At 45.2% G+C, this 26,841-nt stretch overlaps 1 protein-coding gene across 1 annotated transcript in view; it reads right to left on the bottom strand.

Annotated features, from left to right (window-relative positions):
- Positions 1–26,841, bottom strand: part of clec16a (C-type lectin domain containing 16A) — a 324,098-nt gene that overhangs the window by 167,458 nt on the left and 129,799 nt on the right. Inside the window, exons 13-16 of the mRNA XM_072481721.1 lie at positions 25,483–25,583; positions 24,764–24,886; positions 16,091–16,200; positions 2,880–2,924 (exon numbers count right to left, since the gene is read on the bottom strand). Coding sequence (XP_072337822.1) covers positions 2,880–2,924; positions 16,091–16,200; positions 24,764–24,886; positions 25,483–25,583 — 379 coding nt within the window. The remainder of the gene's footprint in view (positions 1–2,879; positions 2,925–16,090; positions 16,201–24,763; positions 24,887–25,482; positions 25,584–26,841) is intronic.

The following is a 26,841-nucleotide window of genomic DNA, read 5'->3' as shown; positions in this document are numbered from 1 at the left end:
CGAGAGGGAGGTCGCGAGAGGGAGGTCGCGAGAGGGAGGTCGCGAGAGGGAGGTCGCGAGAGGGAGGTCGCGAGAGGGAGGTCGCGAGAGGGAGGTCGCGAGAGGGAGGTCGCGAGAGGGAGGTCGCGAGAGGGAGGTCGCGAGAGGGAGGTCGCGAGAGGGAGGTCGCGAGAGGGAGGTCGCGAGAGGGAGGTCGCGAGAGGGAGGTCGCGAGAGGGAGGTCGCGAGAGGGAGGTCGCGAGAGGGAGGTCGCGAGAGGGAGGTCGCGAGAGGGAGGTCGCGAGAGGGAGGTCGCGAGAGGGAGGTCGCGAGAGGGAGGTCGCGAGAGGGAGGTCGCGAGAGGGCGGTCGCGAGAGGGAGGTCGCGAGAGGGAGGTCGCGAGAGGGAGGTCGAGAGAGAGAGAGGTCGAGAGAGAGAGAGAGGTCGAGAGAGAGAGAGGTCGAGAGAGAGAGAGGTCGAGGGAGAGGTCGAGAGAGAGGGGGAGGTCGAGAGAGAGGGAGAGAGAGAGAGAGAGAGAGAGAGAGAGAGAGGTCGAGAGAGAGAGAGAGGTCGAGAGAGAGAGAGAGGTCGAGAGAGAGAGAGGGAGGTAGAGAGAGAGAGGGAGGTAGAGAGAGAGAGGGAGGTAGAGAGAGAGAGAGGGAGGTAGAGAGAGAGAGGGAGGTAGAGAGAGAGAGAGGGAGGTAGAGAGAGAGAGAGAGAGGTCGCGAGAGAGAGAGAGAGAGGTCGCGAGAGAGAGAGAGAGAGGTCGCGAGAGAGAGAGAGAGAGGTCGCGAGAGAGAGAGAGAGGTCGCGAGAGAGAGAGAGGTCGAGAGAGAGAGAGAGGTCGAGAGAGAGAGAGAGGTCGAGAGAGAGAGAGAGGTCGAGAGAGAGAGAGAGGTCGAGAGAGGTCGAGAGAGAGAGGTCGAGAGAGGTCGAGAGAGAGAGGTCGATAGAGAGAGAGAGGTCGAGAGAGAGAGAGGTCGAGAGAGAGAGAGGTCGAGAGAGAGAGAGGTCGAGAGAGAGAGAGGTCGAGAGAGAGAGAGGTCGAGAGAGAGAGAGAGAGAGAGAGAGAGGTCGAGAGAGAGAGAGGTCGAGAGAGAGAGGTTGAGAGGTCGAGAGAGAGGTTGAGAGGTTGAGAGAGAGAGAGAGAGCGAGGTCGAGAGAGAGCGAACAGGCACGTGTAAAAAAAGGAAACCGAGCTTAAGGAGAATAAAAAGGCAGAGGGAGACAAAGGATACGATGTAACCAAATGGGAACAGAGTCGTGAGCGTTTAACCGGGTGTTCCCCAGCACTCGCAGCGCCGAGAAACACCCTGTTATTTACTGGGACTGCTTCAATTCAGGGCCTAGGGGGTTAAGTCCCGACAAGGCCTCACTTAGTCCCATTTCCTGCACTGTGGAGTTCCGCTCGCCAGAATTCCTCAGTGCAGGGAGAGATTGGGACATCATTTTTTAATGATTTCCTAATTTCGCTAACACCCCCCCCCCACCCCCAGCGTGACCCCTGACCCCCCAAAGCCCAACCCACCACACCCATGCAGGGCCCCTCCGGGTCTCATCCCCGGTGCGTGAAAAATGCAAGCCTGACACATTGGCAAGGGCATTGCCAGGCTGACAGTGCCAGTTGGCAGTGCAGCCTGGGCACCATGGCAGTGTCAGGCTGGCACCCAGGTGGCAGAGCCATGGTGTCCAGATGGCATCAGAGCCAAGGTGCCACCCTGCCCAGAGGCCTCCGCTCCTCTGAGAGACGCCCATGAGTACCGTTCCACCTGATCCCCCTTTGTGGAGACAAACATTGAAAGGCACTCACCCGAGGTCTCAGATATGAAGGGGTTAGATCCCAGGGCCTCGGGTACATCAGGGAAATGAATATTAGAACGAGACAGCAAAACTGTGATCTCGCCCATAATGGGCGGGATTCAGATCGCAATGCCTCACGAGATCATGTTAGATCTGAAGAGGCGTGGCGAGCGGGGCAGATCGCGGGAGAGGGATCTTCCAGAATCTACCAGCCGAGCCGCGCTGCCTTTCGGACGCAACGTGGCTGGTCGATCGCGCCTAAAGAATTGGGAAAGTAAGAGATCTTTCCCTTCAAGTAACCATAATTGCAAAATGGTAATTATAAAACAGTAATAAAAATGTTTCTCCTATGATAAGGCAATCTCACCAAAGGATAAAGAAATGTTACAATGACTTTCTACACACTATTAAGATAATAGTTATGGGAGCCACAGACTCTTGCAAGAGCTGCTTGTATTTTGTTCCCCACACAGTACAGCACCAATAAGACAAATTTTATGGCCAAATTTCCCCTTCCACCTCTGGTTTCAGAAAATGTCCTGCACATTAGCACTTGGCACAGTTTTGAGTACGCATAAAACTTTCTTCATCATCTTTGGCTTTCGTGTTTCTATGCTTTTCCAAGACAAACACTGCAGATAGAGGGGCCTGTGGTCCAAATGTCACTTTCTCCAATGGCGAAAGAAACTTATTTGGTGCATTTTCAGTCACAAGAGTGGTATTTGAAGACAATACCGCCTTTCCTTGGCTTATTTGTATTGCTCAATAATGTCAATCACTTCCCAACAGATGAAATGACTAACAACTAAAATTCTGCATTTTTATTGTCCTTTAAACCATTATTCGCTCAGTTTATATTTTGCACTTGCTGCAAAGTTGCTCTAGAATGGTCTAGATCAATCAATTTTAAAACAAAGTACTTCTAGAAATTTTTGAAAAAAGGATATTTTCTTCCCTTTAAACTTCAGAGATTCTAATTTGTCCACATTTTTAGTTTGCCCCTTTAATGCATTTTTCGAAGCACAGTTTGGGGTTCTATATTGTTTGAATGCGGTGCAGTAACACCAGCTGAAAAAAATACATGAAAATTCCAGCCTTACCTTATAGAAACGCCGCAATAAGTGGACACTTTCCTCCCGTGCGCCCTGCAGAAAAGAACAAAAAATTATAGAGCAGCAGGACTGATGCAATAATGAATGCAATTATAGCCTAATTAATGGATATAGAGGACATCAAGTCTAAATTGGGTTACAAACAATAAAATTAGAAATTTTAAAACCGAAAGAAAAAAAACCTTCTAGACTTGAACTTTATTTGCTGCGGAGAGCAGCTTCCTCCATTGCAAATGCAACAGTCAAGGTGGCGTGTGCTACGTTCGGGGGCTTTCAGCCTCCAAGTGGCAGAGATGGTCAAAATATATAGCTGAGGGCTCAGGAACTGTTAACAATTTAGCCTTCTTCCATGCAGCCAAGCCCACTTATTGCTTATTGATGATTCAGCTACAGGAACTGATTCCGTAAGACAAAATAAATCAATGGATTAGCCTATCAGAGATGTGTGAAACTATTTATGTGATGCTCCCCATCCCCATTTGTCTGACTCACCCTCATAATAGAATTGCTAAGTTTTTGAATCATCCTAATTCTCCACAATCTAGCAATTCATAAAGCAGGTCACTTTGAATTATGTTCTTGCGTCAAGCCATTCTTGTGTTTCCAATTAGATGGTGTTTAGTGTACTAAACTTCAGAGTCAGGAATAAGCAAATTATGTGGTGCTGAAAAATAGAGCCAGGTCAATTTTTCCAAGCTGTATAACCCATTTAAATAATTCATGACACCACCTGAACTTAAAGTTCCATAAACAAAGATTGCTGCATTACAAGCTGCAGCAAAACGTGGGAGACTTCAGCAAACCACCCCCATGCAAATCATTAAACAAAGAATGTCAACTCTTTTCTGCACTGTCGTCCCACTCAGCATGAATTGTCATCTTGCTCGCAATCACAATACAGCAGAGGTCAAGCAATGGTAAGCAGCACAAACCAACGAGCAAATATTTTATCCACTGTTTGGAACCTATTCAACCACCATGCCCCTTCCCCGCATACATATTCCTTCCAATAGCATCCACTTCTAATAAGTTATTTATTACAGCTCAAAGAACCACTCTTACTCTTGCATTCTGGTATTTAGGCTCTTCAATGTTTTGATTTCCTCCTCCACACTACCACCACCCCATACTTCATGAAAAGAAAAATGGTCTTGTCCCAAATTTTTGCATGATGTTGCTCAATTGTGTGGTAAACAGAACATCTTTTTGGACTGATGGCCACATCTCATCAGCGGAAACACAAAATTAAGCAAAGTTGTGTATGAATTCCAGTACTGGTGTGATGCCATACATCCCTGTAGCTGGCTGATTGAATTAAACAACATGTTCCTCTGGTTACTCATAATAGGCACAGTACAGACTTTACTCATCCAGCCCACACTTGCACAACCCAAAACATGTCTTGTTGGTCTAATTCCACGACTGGGCAGCAGCACGCCAATAGCTACATTAACAACCAAATTAAGATAATCAATCAAGCTCATAACGGGGCTCATTCACGCTTGCTGGTAGTGACATCCATCCATATGCAGGGCCCTGTTCTCTGCAATCCAAAGAATATGTTCTTGCGCATTTTTTTAATTAGCTCGGAGAATGGGGAGCCTATAGATTCCTGCCTTTCTCCAGACCAGAGTTGACTTGTCAACCAACAGAACCCTTGTCGCCTGTAGTATAAATCATTTAAAATTTGGCATTCTTGCATTTGTCTTGATGAGTGCAAGATGAAAAGCTTTGGCAACACGTATCCCCTTTTAGTATAATGTCTATATGTTTATTGGATAAAGTTGGGAACTCAAAGATACGATGGCAGGGGAATTACCTCCAGAAAGATCACTGCAGTGATGAACAATGAAGTATTTCCTGAATGCATCTACACCATGTTCCACTCTATTTTAACAGGATTGTACTGATTTCCATGCCAAAACTCAATTATAGCATAAACGTTACTGTCCGCTTAAACTTCTATGAGTTGGATCAGGTGAAACGGCCATTACTAAGGGGGCTGCGTTTCCAATCTCACAGAGATTGTTAATAAAATTCTAACTATAATGGCAGGCACATGTGAAATTAAAACAGACTTTGCATAACAATTATACCCCACCTCCCCCTCCGAACAAAACAATCGTCACATTCTCTTTGTGGTTAGCACTGCTGCCTCACAGCATCAGGGACTCAGGTTAGATTCCGACCTTGGGTGGCACTGTGGAGTTTTCACATTCACCCAGAGTCTGTGTGGTGTTCCTCTGGGTGCTCCAGAATCCTCCCAAAGTCCAAAGAGGTGCAGGTTAGGTGGCTTGGCCATGCTAAATTGCTCCTTGGTATCCAAAAAGGTTAGGTGGGGATACTGGGATAGGGTGGGAATATGGACATAGGTAGGGTGCTCTTTCGGAGGGTGGTGCAGACTTGATGGGCTGAATGGCCCCTTCTGCACTGCAGTGAGTCTAGAATTCTGCTGATTTCTTCTAACCTCCATAAACTCCAATTTGTCCAAACCTGAGTTGACCATATTCTATCATGACTCCCACTTGCATTGGCCTACACGGACTTCCTGTCCCTCAATATACGGAATCTTGAATGCAGGGGTGGGATTTTCTGGTCCTTCCCGCCAGAGGGATCTTCCAGCCCTGATGAAGTCTACCCCTTGCGGTGGGTTCCTTGGGGGGCATCTGCCACGGGAAAACCTGCCACAGGGGTCCAGAAAGTCCCAGCTCTCATCTTCTAATCAGAAAGGTTGAAAATATTGTTGAGCCACTGAAGTGACATACTAAAGTTCTTCAGTCAACACAAAAACTCCTCATTATGGCACGCTCCCCATATACAGGAGTCCACATCTATACAACTCTGATCACAATAAATAGAACAACGGTTATGGGACCCGACAACATCCCGGCTGCAGTGCCTGGAATTGTGCTCCAGAAGTAGTGGCATCTCTAGTCAAGTTGTTCCAGTAGAGCTACAACAGTAATGGGAGAGGCTGTGGTCTAGTGGTGTTGTCGCTGGACTAGTAATCCAGAGACTCGGAGTCCACAAATATTCCCATCCTCAATGCTGGGGCAGCCCAGCACATCTGTGCAAAAGACAAAGCTGAAGTATTCACAACAATTTTCAGCCAGAAGTACTGAGTGGATGATCCATCTCAGTCTCCTCCGGCGGTCCCAACCAATACGATTAATTCCACGTGATATTAAGAAATAGCTGAAGGCGCTGAACACTGCAAAGGCTCTGGGCCCTGACAATATCCCGGCAATAGTACTGAAGACTGCTGCTCCAGAACTTGCCGCACTCCTAGGCAAGCTGTTCCAGTACAGCAACAACACTGGCATATACCCAGCAATGTGGAAAATTGCCCAGGTATGTCCTGTACACAAGAAACAGGACAAAACCAACCCAGCCAATTACCCCCCAATCAGTCTACTCTCCATCATCAGCAAAGTGATGGAAGGGGTCATTAACAATGCTATCAAGCAGATTTTACTCAGCAAGAACCAGCTCACAGACAATTGTGTTCTGCCAGGGTTACTCAGCTCCTGATCTCATTACAGCTTTGGTTCAAACATGGACAAAAGAGTTGAATGCCAGAGGTGATGCGCGAGCAACTGCCCTTGACATCAAGGCAGCATTTGACCAAGTATTCCATCAAGAAGGAGTCCTAGCAAAACTGGAATCAATGGGAATCAGTGTTAAAACTCTCTACTGGTTGGAGTCGTACCTGGCACAAAGGAAGATGGTGGTGGTGGGTGGAGGTCCATCATCCCAGCTCCAAGACATCACTGCAGGAAGTCTTCAGGGTAGTGTCCTAGGCCCAACCTTCTTCAGCTGCTCCGTCATAAGGTCAGAAGTGGGGATGTTCACAAATGATAAAATTCACACCGAGGTTGACTGTCTGTGTGGAGTTTGCACTTTCTCCCAGTGTCAGCATGGTTTTCCTCCTGGTGCTCCATGTCTATGTCCAAATGCAGCAAGACCTGGACAATATCCAGGCTTGGAATCACAAGTGGTTACAGTCACACCGGTAAAGTGCCAGGCAATGACCATCTCCTACAAGAGAGGATCTAACCGTCATCCCTTGACATGCAATGGCATTACCATCGCTGAATCCCCCGCAATCAACATCCTGGGGGTTACCATTGATCAGAAACTGAACAAGACTAGCCTTATTATTACTGTGGCTACTAGAGCAGGTCAAAGGCTAGGAACCCTACGACGAGTAACTCACTTCCTGACCCCTCAAAGCCTATCCACCACCGACAAGGCACAAGTCAGGAGTGTAGTAGAATACTCTCCACTTGCTTGGATGGGTGCAGCTCCAACAACACTCAAGAAGCTCGAAAACATCCAGGACAAAGCAGCCTGCTTGATTGCCACCCCTTCCACAAACATTCATCTCTTCACAACCGCCGAACAGTGGCAGCCGTGTGTACCATCTGCCAGATGCATTGCAGGAACTCGCTAAGGTTCCTTTGGCAGCACCTTCCCAAGATCACTACCATCCAGAAAGACAGGAGCAGCAGATATCTGGGAACGACACCACCTGGAGGTTCCCCTCCAAGTCACTCACTTCTCCGATTTGGAATTATATCGCCGTTCCTTCACTGTTGTTGGGTCAAAATCCTGGAACTCCCTCCCCAACAGGGGGTTTGTGTACGTACTGTAGAATTGGACAGAAAAGACAAAGGAACGCATGGTAGAATACGAATGAACTAAGGTGTATTTCGGTTTAAGCAATAATTACAAAGCAAACAACTCCTCTCCCAGAAGAGCCACCCTCCCCGATCTGCACCCAGCTCAGAGTTTTATACTGAGAGTTTCCCCCTTGTTCAGGGGAACTATTGCCCTCAATTGCCAGGGGAGTTCACACTGTGGTAAAGGCGGGGCATCCTATTGAGCATAGGCTGTAGTCCCGAGAAGGTCATAACACCTGCACCTCACGGACTGCAGCGGTTCAAGGAGAGAGAGAGAAGAGAGAGAGAGAGAGAGAGAGAGAGAGAGCGGTCACACTGACCAAAACGTAATTAGAGGTGGCATATAAATACTGTGGCTACAAGAGGAGGTCAGAGGCCGAGTATTCTGCAGCAAGTAACTCATCGCCTAATTCTCCAAAGTCTACCTGACATTTGCAAGATACAAGTCAGGAGAGTGATGGAATATTCTCCACTTGCCAAAATATGTACAGCTCCAACAGTACTTGAGAAGCTCAACACCAACCAGGTCCAAACAGCTCACTTGATTGTTACCCAGTCCTATCACCAGTGTACCATGTTGTAATATAAATAATTTAGAGCCGCACTACAGAAATTCAACTTCTTCAACAGCTCCTCCCAAATACATGACGTCTAAGACCTAGGTAGTCAAGGGCAGCAGGGATATGGGAACACCATTACCTGTAAGCTCAACTCCAGGCCACACACCATCTCAACTTGGAAATATAGAATCATAAAATCCCTACAGTACAGGAGACCATTCTGCCCTTCGAGTCTGCACCGGCCCTTGGAAAGATCACCCTACTTAAGCCCACGTCTCCACCCGATGCCCGTAACCCTACCTAACCCAGTAATCCGACCTAAACCTTTTGGACACTAAGGGGCACCTCAACATGGCCAATCCATCTAACCTGCACATCTTTAGTCTGAGGGGAGAGACTGGAGCACCCAGAGGAAACCCATGCAGACACGGGGAGAAAGTGCAAACTCCACACATATTTGAACCCAGGTCCCTGAAGCTGTGAGGCAGCAGTGCTAACTGCTGTTCTTTCATGCTATTGGGTCAAAGTTTCTAGCATCATTGTGGCAGCACCTTCACCGCAGTGATTACAACAGTTGATGAACACACATCACCACTAACTTCTCAAGGGAAATTGGGGATGGTCAATTAATGCTGGTCTTGCCCACATCCCGTGAATAAATAACAGAAAAATGTGCTGAGTCATGAAACTGCTACAACAAATGTCAAGTGCATTCATCCAGAATGAAAAATTCTCATTTCAATTGTTGTCTCCCAACAATGCTTTCGTTGTCACAGAATGTAACTGTTGCCCAAAAACAAAAAGCGTTGGAGCAGCCCACAAAAAGATCAAAACCAAGTAAAACCACTTTGTGCAGCCATAACCCCCAAATCCATGAACAATGTGGCTGCATGCTTGGCTTCATTGGTTATAAGAACATTGGGGCGGAATTTCCACATGTTTTGCTCTTTTATCCCCCCCAGCATGACTCCCCAACACTGTCCAAATTACATAAAAGATGAGGAATTTGAAGCGCTCGTTACATACAATGCAGATCACATTTCTCCAATATTTGATGATGGTTAAGTCATCACAGTGGAAGCTGGCCCATCCGACAAAAATTACACTCGCAGATTGAATTATCAACATGGCATTAAATTCCTTATAAAGTCCATAGAATCGCTACAGTGAAGAAGGAGGCCATTTGGGATCAGGGGGTTAGATAGGGTGGACAGTGAGAGCCTTCTCCCGCGGATGGAAATGGCTGGCACGAGGGGACATAGTTTTAAACTGAGAGGTAATAGATATAGGACAGAGGTAGGTTCTTTACGCAAAGAGTGGTGAGGCAGTGGAATGCCCTACCTGCTACAGTAGTGAACTCGCCAACATTGAGAGCATTTAAAAGTTTATTGGATAAGCATGTGGATGATAATGGCATAGTGTAGGTTAGATGGCTTTTGTTTCGGTGCAACATCGTGGGCCGAAGGGCCTGTACTGCGCTGTATCGTTCTATGTTCTATTTGGCCCATCGAGTCTGTACTGACCCTCCGAAGGAGCACTTTACATTGGCCTACTCCCCCACCCTACCACCATAACTCCATGCATTGATCCTCGCCAATCCATCTAACCTGCACTTCTTTGAGCTGTGGGAGGAAACCGGAGCACCCGGGGAAACCCACGCAGACACGGGGGAGAACGTGCAAACTCCACACAGGCGGTCACCCGAGACCGGAATCAAACCCGGGTCCCTGGCGCTGTGAGGCAGCAGTGCTAACCACTGTGCCTCATGAAACTCCACTATGCCTCAAGAATTTTATGTTCTTAAGGTTCTTAAAATGAAGCTTTTGTTTAGAGACAAGTATTTAATAATTGCCTTTTATAAGTTTGACATTTAATATAGTATATATAAAAATTACTAATTCTTGTACACCAATGAAGCTAATAAATAGTCCAGCGATTTTTAGGTCAGTTTCATTTACCTAAAAGTTGACGCTCGCAGGTGGCGTTCTTGATACTCTTAATTAAAAAAGCTTATTTTTGTGATAAATCTGTTTTCAGTAATACTAATAAAACTGTACAGTACAACCGTATAAACAGTAATCAATCCCAGGATGTTGCCGCAGCGACAATGAAGGAACGGCGATATATTCCCAAGTCAGTGTGGTGATTTGGAGGGGAACCTCCAGGTGGTGGGGTTCCCAGGCACCTGCTGCTCTTGTCCTTCTAGATGGTAGTGGTCGTGGGTTTGGAAGGCGCTGTCTGAGGAACCTTGGTGAATTACTGCAGTGCATCTTGTAGATGGTACACATGGCTGCCACTGTTAGTCAGTGCTGGATGTTTTGAATGTTTGTGGGAGGAGGAGCAATTAAGTAGGCTGCTTTGTCCTGGATGGTGTTGAGCTTTTTGTGTGTTGCTGGAGCTACACTCATCCAGGCAAGTGGAGAATATTCCATCACACTCCTGCCGCAGTATTAATATGGCTAGTCCAGTTCGGTTTGACTGTGGGGGATTCAGCGATGGTAATGCCATTGAATGTCAAGGGGCGGTGGTTAGATCCTCTCTTGTAGAAAATGGTCATTGCCTGGCACTTGTGTTTTAAAAAAAAAAAAGTAAATTTAAAGTACCCAATTACTTTTTTTTTCCAATTAAGGGAATTTTTTAGCGTGGCCAATCCACCTAACATGCACATTTTTGGGTTGCGGGGATGAAACCCACGCAGGCATGGGGAGAATGTGCAAACTCCACACGGACAGTGACCCAGGGACGGGATTCGAACCCGGGTCCTGAGCGCCGCAGGCCCAGTGCTAACCACTGCGCTACATGCCGCCCCTATCTGGCACTTGTGTGGCGTAAATGTAACTTGCCACTTGTCAGACCAAGCCTGGATATTGCCCAGGTCTTGCTTCTTTTGGGCATGGACTGCTTCAGTATCTGAGGAGTCGTGAATGGTGCTGAACATTATGCAGCCATCTGCAAACATCCCACCTCTGACCTTATGATGGAGGGGAGGTCATTAATGAAGCAGATGAAGATAGTTGGGCCTAGGACTGCATATAAACTATGGCTCATGTCAGTCCCAAAGGTGTTCATGATTTGCATATTTCACCTAACCTCAAGGAATATTTTTTAATGCAAAGGGGAAAAAAACATTCAAAAATGCTGTACGATTGTACTCGTTCCTGGAAGGTTTTATGCCTGTAATTATGCAAACGAGTGAGTGGAAACTTAAGCCATAAAATCAATTCAGTAACGGGAGCAATTTAGAACACAATTTGCACCAAACTCTGTTACATTTCTCAAAGGGACACAAAACAGGTTGACCTCTTCGTTCATAAACTTCCATTAATTTTGTTAAAATCAAGTAGTTGTTCTAGCATTTGAGTGTTAGAAACACACGTGTGCTACAAAGCAGATGAGCGTGCACATTCAAACGGTTAAAAGGCATACTTTCCCTTTTCTTTAGCTTACTCCCTTACTGTGTCGGGAGCTGGGGCAAGAATTTGTCAGTTCACGATTAAGAGCTTTTAGATCCAGCCGAACTAACCAGTTTGGATAAAATAACCAATTTACTTCCAAAATCAGCCTTTATTCCACGCCTGACACAGATGCCAATACAGTACTAGCAGAAGATGAGTTGCAACAGTGTTTACTTAAGTTAGCCACTTGCTACAAAAGGCCATGATTATCAAATTACATGAACCAGGGAATAACAGGTCAGTTAAGTTATCTGAAGATGCGGGAGCCAAAAAGTAAAGAACGTTGGATTGAAATCGAACTACAATTAAATGGACAGAAAAAGGTATGAGAATTTGGAGAAAGCTAGAAATAATATCCAAATATGCAATAATACTTAGATTTTCCAATAAAGTGATGAACAGCCTAACTTATTGCAAGAAGGGGTGTCTGAAATATCAGGACAAGGCACCACAATTGAAAAGGAAGCTTAGCACATGCACATGGATGTCATTTTTAAAGGGGCTGAGTCAATTGTTCCACTACAAGATCACCCTGATGGCAAATTCATTAAAGGACAGCCTAATTTTATTTCACCAGTACACGGATAGGATACCTTCTGAAAGAGAGGAAATGTTTGAGAGATGAAGGGAGCCCGGCATTAAATTAGGTATATTTCTATTTTATTAAAGAAGTAACCTGGAAATATTCTAATTTTTACAGAGCCAAAAAGAGTTTTGTGCCCGTCAGGAAGACAATGCTCGGATTCAAATTTCTGATAATACACTGACACATGCTGGGAAGTGTACTGTGAGCTCAAAATTGTCCACACAATCAAATACGAATACCAATCTGTAGTAAAGGATGGACTGGTGACCACCAGTCAGCATGTATAACGAATGGTCTTTCACAATGTTATCACTAATAGCTCTAGGATCTATTCTGGCTGCAAAAGCCTGCACTCCCACCATGATCCCGCGCTCGATTCCCATGACCCTCTCGATGTACGTCCCTTAAAGAGGCTGGCCACCACAATCTTCACCAGGCAGGTTTAGCAAATATGAGTAGTAGTAGTCAGCTGGGCAAGCTAGCAGATGGTGAAAGTGGAGGTGGAACACCTGCACGAATGATCATCTCACACAAGCTCTCCTTGGAGGTAGGGAATAGAAATGGGATACAAAAACAGAATAGAAACAAAGGGCTGGATTCTCCGGTTCTCCAGGGGCACGCTGTTCGCTGGCGGCAGGATTCTTCCTTACCGCCACTCATTGGTGGGATTTCCCCACAGTAGCCACCCCGCACCACCGTGAAACCCGCTGGCGGGGCTGTGCTGCCGACCGGAAAAGTGAATGCCGGGGACCGGAGAATTCCTGCCGGAACTGCAGACCTTTAGGCTTTGTTTTCTTGCAATTTCTGAGGGATTGCTGAATGACACACCTCCCCCCCCCCCCCCTCCCCATTTCAAAACATGAACATTTAAAAAAAGAAATCAGATTAGGAGGTGGTCTTTCAGCCCTTTGAGCCCTCTGCCGTTCAATGAGATGATGGCTGATCTTCTACTCCAATACCATCCCCCTGCATGATCCCTGGATGTTGCTAACATGCAGAAATCTATTGATCTGTCTTGAACATACTCAATGCCATGCCTCCACGTGAGAAATGCAAGATTATCCAGTGCCATATATTCTGTTCAATGCCTTGGTCAGTAATGATTTTTTAAAAATTGTTCTTGGTTTGCTGGCATTGCTGACTAGACCAGCATTCATTGCACATCTCCAATTGCCCTCAAGAAGATGGTGGTGAGCTGACTGTTGCAGTCCTTGTGGTGTAGGAAACTTTTGAGCGTTGTTAGGAAAGGAGTTCCAAGTTAAGGGCGTTGGTAACAGCACCGCTCCCCATGTCCCCGGGGAAATATTCAGGGAGCCCTGTGGTAGTGGCCATGCTGGTTGTGGCCACGCTGAAGATCTGGAGGCAGTTGCGCCAGCACTTTAGGTTGTGGGCAGGGTCAAGGGAAATGCCGATTTCGAGGGAATCATAGATTCGAGCCAGGAAGGTGGGGTGGGAATTTTCAGAGATGGGAGTTAGGGTATTAAAAGGATTTGTTTCTGGGAGACCGGTTTGCAAAGTTGGAGGAGCTGGGGGAGAAATATGGGTTGGGACAGGGGGAGATGTTGAGGTATATACAGGTCTGAAATTTTTCCAGTAAGGAGGTACAAAGCTTTCCAATGGCGCCGGCTCCCACACTGTTGGAAGAGATATTGACGACGGGGGAAATGGAGAAGGGGGTGGTGTCGGCAATTTATGGGGTGATTCAGGGGGAAAATGAGGTATTGCTAGAGAGGATTAAGGCGAAGTGGGAGGAAGAGTTCATGGTGTGAGGTGCTTCGTAGGGAGGGTCCGGAGGGTAAATGCATCAACTTCGTGCATGAGGTTGGGGCTAATACGGTGTACGGGGTGTATAGGGCACACCTCAAGGGCGAGGATGACTTTTTGATGGGATGGAGGATCTTTGTGAACGCTGTGGGGGGGGGGGGGGGGGGGCACGAATCACGTTCATATGTTTTGATCTTGTCCAAAACTGGAGGGGTATTGGAGGGAGGTCAAGGTAATCTCAAAGGTGCTGCAGGTTAGACTCTAACCGGGTCCCCTAGAAGCCATATTTGGGGTGTCAGATTGGCCGGGGTTGGAGGCAGATGTCTTAGCCTTCGCCTCGCTGATTGCCCAAAAGCGCATTCTGTTGGGGTTGAGGTCGGCTTCTCCACCCTGTGTCTCATCGTGGTGGGGGATCTGCTGGAGTTCCTAATGCTCGCGAAAGTAAAGTTCGAGTTGAGGGGAGGATGGAAGGGTTCTACAACTCATGGACCTTGTTCATCATGCATTTTCATGAATTGGATGACATTGAACATTGCGGGAGGGGGGTTTGGAATGTATAAATTAATGATGATTCTTTTTCATTGGTATTTTGTATTCAAAATGCTGGCAGCTGTTTGAGAGCGGGTGGGATTATGGGATTGATTGTTGGCTAGGAGATTGCTATATTTGCTGTTATTGTAGATTATTTGTTGTTGTAAATTTTGATGAAAATGTGAAAAAGGAGAACAAAAATATTTATTTTTAAAAAAAGGAAGGAGTTCCAAGATTGTGACCCAGTGACAATGAAGGAATGGTGGTATAGATGGTGTGAGACTTGGAGGGGAACTTGCAGGTGCTGGTGTTCCCACACATCTACTACCCTTTGTCCTTCTAGGTGGTAAAGGTCAGGAGTTTGGAAGGTGCTGTGATATCTATAATAGCGTAAGGGGGAGCCAAGTGGAATGTCTGTTCTGTCCCATCTCTCACTTCTTTTCATAGTTGGCACTGCAATGTCGACGGACTCATCCAAAAATCCAGCGCACTTGCTCATTTTCTTGAGCAATGGGCTAAATAGTGGGATCAGGGTGGATTGGTGGCCACTGCTGCCTCACAACTCCAGGGACCCGGGTTCATTCTGGCCTCAGGTGACTGTGTGGAGTTTGCCCATTCTCCCCGTGTCTGCGTGGGTTTCCTCCGGTTTCCTCCCACAATCCAAAAATGTGCAGGTTAGGTGGATTGGCTGTGCTAAATTGCCCCTTAGTGCCCAAAAGGTTAGGTGCGGTTACTGGGTTACAGGGATAGGGTGGAGCTGTGGGCTAAAGTAGGGTGCTCTGTCCAAGGGCCGGTGCCGTCTCGATGAGCTGAATGGCCTCCTTCTGCACTGTAGGGATTCTATGATTTCTATGAAGGTGGCGAGTGCAGCCAAATATGACATTAAGATGTGCTGAAGAGGAAATCTTAAAGCATTCATTCATTGGTGGATACATGGAATAATTGTTCATTCTTATCCCTTTCTAGGTTACATATTCCTTCGGGATCACATTGAGAAGGCATGATGGGCACTTTGTTATTTTAGAAGCAGAAGACAAAGTCCCAATAAACATTAAATTGTAGCAAATAAGGCATGCATTCAAAAATTCTGCCTCACTATTCAGAGTCTCAAGACACATCGCCACAGTGCCGCCCTCATAACTTCAGAGTTACAACCTAGTTTTCACGGTCCTTTTTTTCCAAAAGCAGCTTGAATCTCACTTTTAAGAAATTTGTGCCCAAGGCGCGATGGTATTGAAATTGCTTCAATAACATTCACTTCAAAATTATAAATGAGTGGTCCACAAGAGCTGTCATGGAATGGCCAGTCATAAAGTAGCTAAGCATTCTGAACCAGGTCTCACACACCAAAGGCTGCAATGCGAAAAATGTTACAGTATTTTCACACGGCAAGTATAACCATCAAACCGGAAGGAGAGTTTATCAATGGATGCGAATTAGTTCTACAATAGTTGACGCCCTTTACTTCATTCTTTAGAATCAAGTTGGTTCCACAATTCAATGTCTTTAATGCAAGTTATTTTAAAAAACCACCACGCACAAAGATGCCAGATTTATCGATAATGTAAGTGTCTTCTCACATACTTCAGGACAAATGTTTTTAAAAGTCCAAAATCATTACCTCATAACAGGCAAGATGCACATCTTTAATAATACAGTTGCCATCTGATAGTACAAGCTGTTTAAGTAAGAGGCAGGCAAGCTCCAATGTAGCCAAACGGATTTTCCCATCTGTAAAGAGAAATAAAGCAATACTTCTTATAAATCGCTACATTCAATGTTTTCTATCCTCAACTTGGTATCATGCTAAGCTGCATCCAGACTCATTAATCACCACTATCATACATACCCTCCCTTTCTAGTTAAGCATCATCATGTCTCAGTTATTTTGAAAGGTTGTCCTGGAAAGGAGGCTCAAAGGTTGTTGCAAAATTCTTACATTCGTTAACAAGAGAACTTCAAGACAAGTTTTTATTCCAAGTCACCTGTTGCCTTCAAAATTAAATGACTTTATGCTTATTCAGGGCAATCTGGACACCTGCGCAGGATGAAAACTACCCAGTACGAAAATAAAATAGTCGTACTGGCAGATTCTTTGTACAAACAAACTGATGTCCAATTATTATGTGCCTTACGGAATCTAAAAGTAACCCATGTGCCTATATTTCCTTGTGCATTCATGTCGTTTTCTTTCGATGAAACCCCAAAAGTTGGAGAGGCCACAACATTTTAAATAATCAGTAAGCAGACATGCCAACTGAATCACAGAGGAGGTCACTGAATGGGTGGATGTCCTGCTCCGTCCCAAATCAGCTGCCTACTTCTGTCCCTGGCCCCTCTTCCTAAGCCTCCAGGAAGTTTGGAGTTTTAAGTGTACAAGCCACTTAATATATTAAAAAGAAGTGATAAACAGTGATGGCGTAACACAAACTGAAACTGACAGTATTTTATACAAGACCAACTGGGCACATTACATGCCAGGCATGCAAACGTTGCCTTCCAAAATGTTGCTGAAGTGATCATGCACAGAATTATTTTTATTTATTTATTTTTTGGACTTCCGGTGGCAGCTATGAAGGAGTAAGTCGCACATTTATTTATTCATTTTTTTAAATAAATTTAGAGTACCCAATTCATTTTTTTCCAATTAAGGGGCAATTTAGCATGACCAATCCACCTACCCTGCACATCTTTGAGTTGTGGGGGTGAGACCCACGCAGATACGGGGAGAACGTACAAACTCCACACGGACAGTGACTCGGGGCCAGGTTCGAACCCGGGTCTTCGGCGCCGTGAGGCAGCAGTGCTAACCACTGCGCCACCACGCAGACCCGACGCAAAATGCTTGCGTGCGCAACTCGAGCAACACAATCTAGCTAATGGGGAGAGGCCAACTTTTTTAATATATACTTAATCGCTGAATATTTTTTAATATATACTTAATTTCACAACATTTTAAATGACTAAAGCTTTAATGAATAATAAAAATATTAAATTGGGTACGAGGCTCGTGGAAAGGAAGGCAGGCACTAGATGTTTTGCTAATTAGGGTGAAATGGAAAAAAAAAGGGTAAAATCTCAAGAGCATTTGCCTTTTGAAAACAAGAAAAATGTTAGCTGCGAGCTATTTACATGTAGTAACTCCTAGACAGACCAAAGAAAAATCATTTGAAAACAGAAGCAATGAAAACACACTAGGAATGAAAACACTTCCTTTCTAGGAAGACCAAGAATAGACAAGTCAATGTTTTGGTATTACTTTTGAAACCTGGTAATTATATCCTGATGCATCCAGCCATGATTAAGCCAGAAATGACACACCTAGCCAAGATTGGGGTATCATGGTAGCACAGTGGTTAGCACAGTTGCTTCACAGCAGCAGGGACACGGGTTAGATTCCTGGCTTGGATCACTGTCTGTACGGAGTCTGCACGTTCTCCACGGGTCTGCGTGGGTTTCCTCCGGGTGCTCTGGTTTCCTCCCACAAGTCTCGAAAGACGTGCTTGTAGGTGAATTAGACATTCTGAATTCTCCCTCAGTGTACCCGAACAGGCGCCGGAGTGTGGCGACTAGGGTATTTTCACATAACTTCATTACAGTGTTAATATAAGCCTACTTGTGACACTAATAAAGATTATTATTATTAAGCCGGAAATGACATTCTTTCAGCAGTTATCATCAAAACAATAAAACTTACACAAGATGTTCTGGATCAAGGTCATGTAACAATAATCAAAATAGGGAATACTTTGCAGAATATATTCTAGACTTCCTCCTAGACAAGTGGGTTTCTCATCCAATTCCAAAAAGGAAATAAATAATTTGGAAATGAAATGAGAAATCGGACAAATAAGCATTTGAATATATGATTGGAAATAGGAAATAAAATCCACAACAATAAGGTACAATGTAAAAACAAAAATGAATACAGAACAAATAAAAAGTGCTGGATTGGAAAAAGACAAAGAGCAGGCCAGAGGCTGTGAATCCTGTGGCAAGTAGCTCACCTCCTGACTCCCCAAAGCCTGTCCACCAGCTTCGAGGTACAAGTCAGGAATACACTGGGCATAATACTGAGTTTTGCCGGCGCCCAGGGGTTTCCTGACGGCGTGGGGGTGTGAGCTTAAGTAGGGTGCTCTTTCCAAGGGCCAGGGGACACTCCGTGGGCCGAACTGCACTGTAAATTCTATGATTCTATCAAAGTAGGGTTTCCGGAGCATCCAATGTCACCGACATGGAATGCTTACAGTACAGGCGTACCTCCAATATACCCGAGTGGTCCACAACAACTCAGACAATCTTCCTTCTCACTACATCTGAACAACACATTCATGAATACGCTTTCTGCTTAAGCACACCCCTATTCTACAATCTATCACTTGTATGCTTTAGTTGTTAGGAATCATTTAGCCATACTTTATCTGTTACTAATAGCATCGACCTTCAAGGTTAATGCCCAGTGGATCTACTTTTGCAGACACTGACTCATCCACCATCGCAAAGAAACGTCAGATGTAGCACTCTGTGGCACCCATCTGTCTGATGCGTAAACCACATTCCATCACCTTCCCCACCACTGACAATTAAAATTAACAATGTAGCTTCTCAAAACTAGAGGCAAGTTCCCGATTATGCAATTGGTAGTGAGAAGGGGAAAAGAACAGTGATTCTTAGGAATCAATTCGATAGACTAATCTATAGCCAGGAAATGAACTTGACCACAACTACATTTCACTGATTTAAGCAACGATGTGGTTAATTACGAAATATATAATTTGCATTGATTTTTCTTCGCTTTTCAAATATGGTAGATTTTCATAGATTATCATAGAATTTACAGTGTAGAAGGAGGCCATTCGACCCATCAATTCTGCACCAGCTCTTGGAAAGAGCACCCTACCCAAGGTCAACACCTCCACCCTATCCCCATAACCCAGTAAACCCACCCAACACTAAGGGCAATTTTGGACACTAAGGGCAATTTATCACGGCCAATCCACTTAACCTGCACATCTTTGGACTGTGGGAGGAAACCGGAGCACCTGGAGGAAACCCACGCACACACGGGGAGGATGTGCAGACTCAGCACAGACAGTGACCCAAGCCAGAATCGAACCTGGGACCCTGGAGCTGTGAAGCAATTGTGCTATCCACAATGCTACCGTGCTGCCTGTAGATACTGGACCCATCTTTCAGTTCTTAACAAAAGCAAAAAATTTGCCTCAGTAACATGTACAGAAAAATGCAATTCCTGCTAACAAATAATTCTCAGATTTATGGTAATTTAAGGCTTTATTTCACCTGGAATATTTAAGACATGAACATTTGTGGTGAATATTTCCCTTTTGTCATCCGCAACTGTGGATTAAGTTACAACCTCTGTTTCAATCACAATTACCTAATTCTGCAATTTTATTTTAATATTTCACGATGCCTCAAAGCACGTTTGAGAAGTCAGTTTTGATGGACGGATCACAAGGTAAATGCAGGCCAGGAAGCCATCAATCTTATCATAAGTCTTTCATAGAGGAAGATAAAGCTACAGTCCTTGCATCCAGTGCATCCAACTAGCCTTGAAGATGTTTGCCTTCACTATATGAACATTTTCTCAAAGGTTATAACCATACCTGCTCCCATCACTGCTTCTGTCGAGCTTGGCAGGAATGTGGGATCCTCAGCAGCAGGGAAGCAAATGAGGGGCTGAAAGCAGTACTCAGCAACAGCAAGCTGAATAGACATGATAGGGGCTTGGCAGGGAGCGGGGAAAACCTATTGGATTAAATTGCATCTATTTCAATGCAAGAGTGCTGACAGTTAAGGCTGATGAGTTCAGGGCATGGATAGGTACGTGGGACTGGGATATTATAGCCATAACTGAAACATGGCTAAGGAAGGGATAGGACTGGCAGCTTAATGTTCCAGGGTACAGGTGCTTTAGGCAGGACAGAGGTGGAGGGATGAGAGGAGGGGGAGTTACATTTTTGATTAAGAGGAGCATCACGGCAGTAGTCAGAGATGAAATGACCGAGGGATCATCCAGCGAGGCTTTGTGGGTGGAATTAGGAAATAAGAAGGGGATGGTGACCTTATTGGGGGTGTACCATAGGCCCCTAAAAGGTCAACTGGAATTAGAAGAACAAATATGCAAGGAGATTGGAGGGACTTGCAGGAGTAACAGGGTTATCATAGCAGGTGATTTTAATTTTCCTAACATAACACTAAGGGCCAGTTTAAGGGCTTAGGTAAGATGGAATTTGTTAAACGTGTTCAGCAAAGTTTCCTCAGGTAGTACGTGGAGGGTCCTACTTGGGAAAGGGCAAAACCTGGCCTACTCTTGGGGAATAGGGCAGGGCAACTGATTGAGGTGACGGTGGGGGAATCACTTAACATAGTTCTATTAATTTTTTAATAGATTTGGAAAGGGACAGAAGTGGTCCACAGGTGCAAGTTCTAAAATGGGGCAAGGTGAATTTTGATGGAATTAGACAGGAGCTTGCAAGGGTTGATTGGAGTCGCTTGTTTGAGGGATAAGGGGCCTCCGGCAAGTGGGAGCCCTTTAAAAGTGAAATAGCTAGAGTTCAGGATCTATATCTTCCTGTTAGGGTGAAGGGCAAGGCTGGCAGGAGTAGGGAACCATGGATGATAAAACATATTGAGGTTTTGGCCAGGAAAAAGGAGGCATGGCTCAGATACAAGCAGCTGGAATCAAGGGATTCCCTGGAGGTGTACAGGAGTGTACTCAAGAAGGAAATTAGAAGGGTGAAAAGGGGAATGTGGTAGCTTTGGCTAAGAGGATTAAGGTGAATCCAAAAGGATTCTTTAAGTATATTAAAAGGGAAAAAAATAACGAGAGAGAGAGAATGGTCAAGGACCAAGGTGGTCGCAAATGCATCGAACCGCAGGAAATGAAAATCGCTTATTGTCACAAGTAGGCTTCAAATGAAGTTACTGTGAAAAGCCCCAAGTCGCCACATTCCGGCGCCTGTTCGGGGAGGCTGGTACGGGAATTGAACCGTGCTGCTGGCTTGCCTTGGTCTGCTTTCAAAGCCAGCTCTTTAGCCCTGTGCTAAACAGCCCCTTGGGCTGTAGATGGGAGAGGTTCTCAATTAATATTTCTCCTCTTGGGTTTACCGTGGAGAAAGACATGAAGACTTGGGAACCTGGGAAGATTAGTGGCGATACGTTGGGACCAGTTCGCATTACAGTAGAGGAGATGATTAAAATGTACGAAGGTGGATAAATCTCCGGGCCCTGACCAGGTATATCCAAGAACACTGGGTAAAGCTAGAGAAGAAATTGCGGGAGCCATGGCTGAGATGTTTGCATCATTGTTAGCCACGAGTGAGGTACCAGAAGACTGGAGGGTAGCAAATGTTGTACCCTTATTCAAGAAAGACTGCAAAGAAAAACCTGGAAATTATAGACCGGTAAGCCTAACATCTGTGGTGGGCAAGTTAACAGGGAGGATTCAGAGGGATATGATATACAGGCATTTGGAAAAACAGGGTTTGATTTGGAGTAGTCAGCACAGCTTTGTGCATGGGAACCATGCTTTAAAAATTTGTTACAGTTCTTTGATGAGGGCAGAACAATAGACAGTCTATATGGACTTCAGTAAGGCCTTTGATAAAGTTCCACATGGTAGGCTGCTCTGGAACATTAGATCACATGGAATCCAGGGAGAGCTGGCAAATTGGATATACAATTGGCTTGATGGTCAGAAGCAGAGGGTAATAATAATCTTTATTAGTGTCACATGTAGGCTCACATTAACACTGCAATGAAGTTACTGCGAAAGTCCCCTAGACTTCAACACTACAGCGCCTGTTCAGGTTCGACTAGTGGTGTGCCTCAGGGGTCAGTGCTGAGCCCATTGCGGTTTGTTATCTATATCAACGATTTGGAGGAGAATGTACAAGGCATGATCAGTAAGTTTGCAGATGACACTAAAATAGGTGGTATTGTAGACAGCAAGGAAGGTTATCAAAAATTGCAGCAGGATCTTGATCAGCTGGGGAAGTGGGCAGAGAAATTGCAAATGGAGTTCAATACAGATAAGTGTGAGGTGTTGTATTTTGGAAAGTCAAATCAAGGTAGGACTTTCACGGTGAATGGGAGGACCTTAGGGAGTACCCGGAACAGAGGGACCTTGGATTTCAGGTGCGCAGTTCTCTAAAGGTGGAGTCACAGGTAGATAGGGCAGAGAAAGAGGCTTTTGGCATGCTGGCCTTCATCAGTCAGGGCAATGAGTATAGAAGTTGGGAAGTAATGTTGCAATTGTACAGGACGTTGGTGAGGCCGCGAGGCTGCATCTGGACTATTGTGTTCAGTTTTGGTCGCCTTGCTATAGGAAATATGTTATTAAACTGGAGAGCATGCAGAAGAGATTTACAAGGCTGTTGCCAGGACAAGGGATTGAGTTACAGTGAGAGATTGGACAGGCTGGGACTTTTTTCTTTGTAGCATAGGAAACTGAGGGGTGATCTTATAGATCACGAGAGGCATGGATAGGGTGAATGCCCTCAACCTTTTTCCCCAGGGTTTGGGAATCGAGAACTAGAGGGCATAGGTTTAATTTAAGAGGGGAAAGAATTCAAGGGAAGTGGAGGAGCAATTCTTTTTCTTTTTTATACACAAGAGGGTGGTACGTATGTGGACTGAGCTGCCGGAGGAAGTGGTGGAGGCAGGGACATTGACAACATTTAAAAGGCATTTGGACAGATACATGGATAGGAAAGGTTGAGAAGGATACGGGCCAAATGGGGTTAGCTTAGATGGGCTTTTTGGTTGGTATGGACCAGTTTGGGCCGAAGGGTTTGTCTCCATGCCGTAGATTCTATGATTCTATGAATGCAATATCCAGCAGGGGAAAGGTTGGGGATAAAAATTTGAAGTGGAGTGTATCCAAACAATTCCACATGAACACAAGTGGCATTTTCCTGAAGCAATCTTCGGAAGTTTCTTCCATCAACATAACTAACGACACTTCACTTCAAAATTACTTAATTTTCTGCAAAGTGCTTTGTGGCATGACAAGGTCACAAAAGAGGCTGAATAAATGTAAGTTCTTTCTTTCTATTATGAAAGAATGATCAGTCAGTATCAGGAAATTCTGCACCAAGGTTTTATGACCAGCGTACATTCCCAGCTCTGGCACAAGCACTGGAGAGGACATTCCGCCACTTGGAATTTGACAATAACGGAGTTAGCCAACCATACCACTTAATAAGATCATGGCTGATCTAATTTGTGTCCTCTACCTTCCTCTATACCCTTTGACACCCTGGTTGGTCAAGAATCTAACTGAGCCTTAAAATATACCCAATGACTCGGCCTCCACCATTCTCTGGGGGAATAGAATTCCACAGACTAAATACCCTCCGAGAGAAAACAATTCTCCTCACCTTCGTCCTAAATGGCAGACCCCTTATTTTTAAAATGTGTCCCATGATTCCAGTCCCTTTCATCAGGGGAAACATCCTTTCAGGATCCTATCCATCAAGTCTCCTCAGAATCCTACATCTTTCAATAAGATCACCGCTCATTCTTCTAAACTCCAATGGATACAGGCCCAATCTGTCCTTGCAACACAATCCCTTCATCCCAGGAATCAGCTGGGTGAACCTTCACTGAATTTCTTATAACGCAATTGTGTCGTTCCTTAAATAAGGAGATCAAAACTGTACACAATTCTCGGAACATGGTCTCACGAACACGATGTAAAACTGCAACAAAATGTCCCTACTTTTGTATTCAATTCCCCTTGTAATAAACGACAGCATATCATTTGCCCACTTAACCTCTTGCTGTCCCTGCATGCTAATGTTTTGTGATACATGTACCAGGAGACCCAGATCCCTCTGATTCACTGCAATCTCTCTCCATTTAAATAAAATGCTGCTTTATCATGCTTCCTGTTAAACTGGCAAGTTCACATTTTCCCCACATTGCAACCCATTTGCCAAATTGTTGGCCACGTCCTTAACCTACCTTTTTCCCTTTGCAGGTTCATGTCCTCTTCACAACTTACTATCCTGTCTACCTTTGTGTCATCAGTATATTCAGAAACCAATCAGGTCCCTTTCTCCAGGTCAATTGATATATATATAGTGAATATTTGAGGCCTGAATAATGCATGTGGTGCAAATATACCCATTGTACTGTAAGAAGGGAGTTCCCGGTTTTTGATCCAGTGACAATGAAGAAATGGAGATAGATGCATTTTGCTCGCAATTCTATTGATAACAGATAATCGTACAAAAATAAGTTGTTACTTATTAGGAATATTTCTTACCAGCTTGTGTAGCCTGGTTCATTATCTTTATTAGCCTTTCTGCCAGTACATGGCTGTATGAGTTCTTCTCCTCAGCTTGCTCTGGAGGAACTTGGATCTTTTCCAACAGGTCTGGGTCTATACCTGAATGAAATTAAATTAGAAAAAGTACTTTGAACCATCACAGATCCTGATTGTCCTTACGTGACATGGTATGCACCAAACTGGAAGCGCATGTTCGCTTCCTGCCCATCATTTTGGGGCCTTTTGAGACTTGAAGACAAATACTAAAAGGCTCAATTTAACTACCATTAGGGTCACTGACTCTGAAGTAACTACACCATACAATCTCTTGGACTTACAAGTGCAAATCCACAACCAGAGATTTGAATCTAATTCCACCCACCCAATGAGGAAAATTAACCGTCCTCAGCCCTTATAATTTCATCAGTCAGGAAATAGTTTCACAACAGTTTCCAACCACATTGATCAAAGCCATCCCCAGGTAATAGCAGATATACCTTTACATTTCGGAATAAAAATGGAGGACCTGAAGGAAGTGACTCTTTGCAGCAGTCATTGAGAAAGCAACCATTTGGGTCGGTGAACCTGTCTTACCTGCAACTACTCCATCGTCAAGAAGTAGGAGGACGACAAACAACGAATACAGCACATTCTGAAGCACAGAAGATGATATCAAGTTTTATCAACTCAAAACCAAAATGTTAACAAAGACTAACCTTTATTGTGAGACATTGCAAAAAGGAGGCATAAAACGAACAGTCCATAATAATCCTCTTCAGAGCATTCCAGAGCATTGTAAACCATATCTAGAAATGGTCTGTAAGAGTTGAGAATGGAGAAAAATAAGCAAAAGCAAAGTGCGTCATGAATTCGATCAGGACTGGAAACATAGGAGCTGTACAGGGAGAGGAGACGACTCCAGACCGAGTTTGACCTTCTGACCACCAGAAAGGCAGAGGTACTGTGGAGGAGGTATGAATATGGGGAAAAGGCTAGTCGCCTGTTGGCGCACCAACTGCGAAAGAGGGCAGCAGCGAGGGAGATAGGAGGAATTAGGGATGAAAGGGGAGACACTGTGCGAAGGGCAGGAAAGATAAATGAGGTGTTTAAGACCTTTTATGAGGAACTGTATAGGTCTCAGCCCCCAGAGGGAGAGGAGGGGATGCGGCAGTTCCTGGACCAATTGAGGTTCCCGAAAGTGGAGGAGCAGGCGGTGGCAGGCCTGGGGGCGCCGATTGAGGTGGACGAGGTTATTAAGAGACTGGGAAGCATGCAAGCAGGGAAGGCCCCAGGGCCGGACGGGTTCCCGGTGGAATTCTACAGAAAATATGTGGACTTGTTGGCCCCGTTGTTGGCGAGGACGTTCAATGAGGCCTGGGAAGGGGGGACTCTACCCCCGACGATGTCGGAGGCGACGATATCGCTAATTTTGAAGAGGGACAAAGATCCGTTGCAGTGCGGGTCCTATAGACCTATTTCACTATTGAACGTGGACGCCAAATTGCTGGCAAAGGTGCTGGCATCGAGGATAGAGGACTGTGTCCCGGGGGTGGTGCACGAAGACCAGACAGGGTTCGTAAAAGGGAGACAATTGAATGTTAACGTGCGACGACTATTAGGGGTGATAATGATGCCCTCAGTGGAGGGGGAGGCAGAGATAGTGGCGGCAATGGGTGCAGAGAAGGCATTTGATAGGGTGGAGTGGGAGTATTTATGGGAAGTGTTAAGGAGGTTTGGGAACGGGTTTATTCGCTGGGTTAGACTACTTTATGGGGCACCAACGGCAAGCATAGTTACAGGTCGACATAGATTGGAGTATTTCCGATTATATAGGGGAACAAGACAGGGATGCCCGCTGTCTCCATTGTTGTTTGCATTGGCAATTGAACCTCTGGCCATGGCGTTGAGAGACTCCAGGAAATGGAGAGAGGTGACTAGAGGTGGAGAAGAACACAGAGTCTCGTTATACGCAGATGACCTATTGTTATATGTGTCGGACCCAGCGGGGGGGGGGATGATAGAGGTTATGCGAATTTTGAGGAGGTTCGGGGAATTTTCGGGGTATAGGTTAAACA

The sequence above is a fragment of the Scyliorhinus torazame genome, chromosome 17 (genome assembly GCF_047496885.1).
Source record: "Scyliorhinus torazame isolate Kashiwa2021f chromosome 17, sScyTor2.1, whole genome shotgun sequence".
In the NCBI taxonomy this organism is placed as follows: Eukaryota; Metazoa; Chordata; class Chondrichthyes; order Carcharhiniformes; family Scyliorhinidae; genus Scyliorhinus; species Scyliorhinus torazame.
This window is presented reverse-complemented; position numbering and strand designations above follow the sequence as displayed.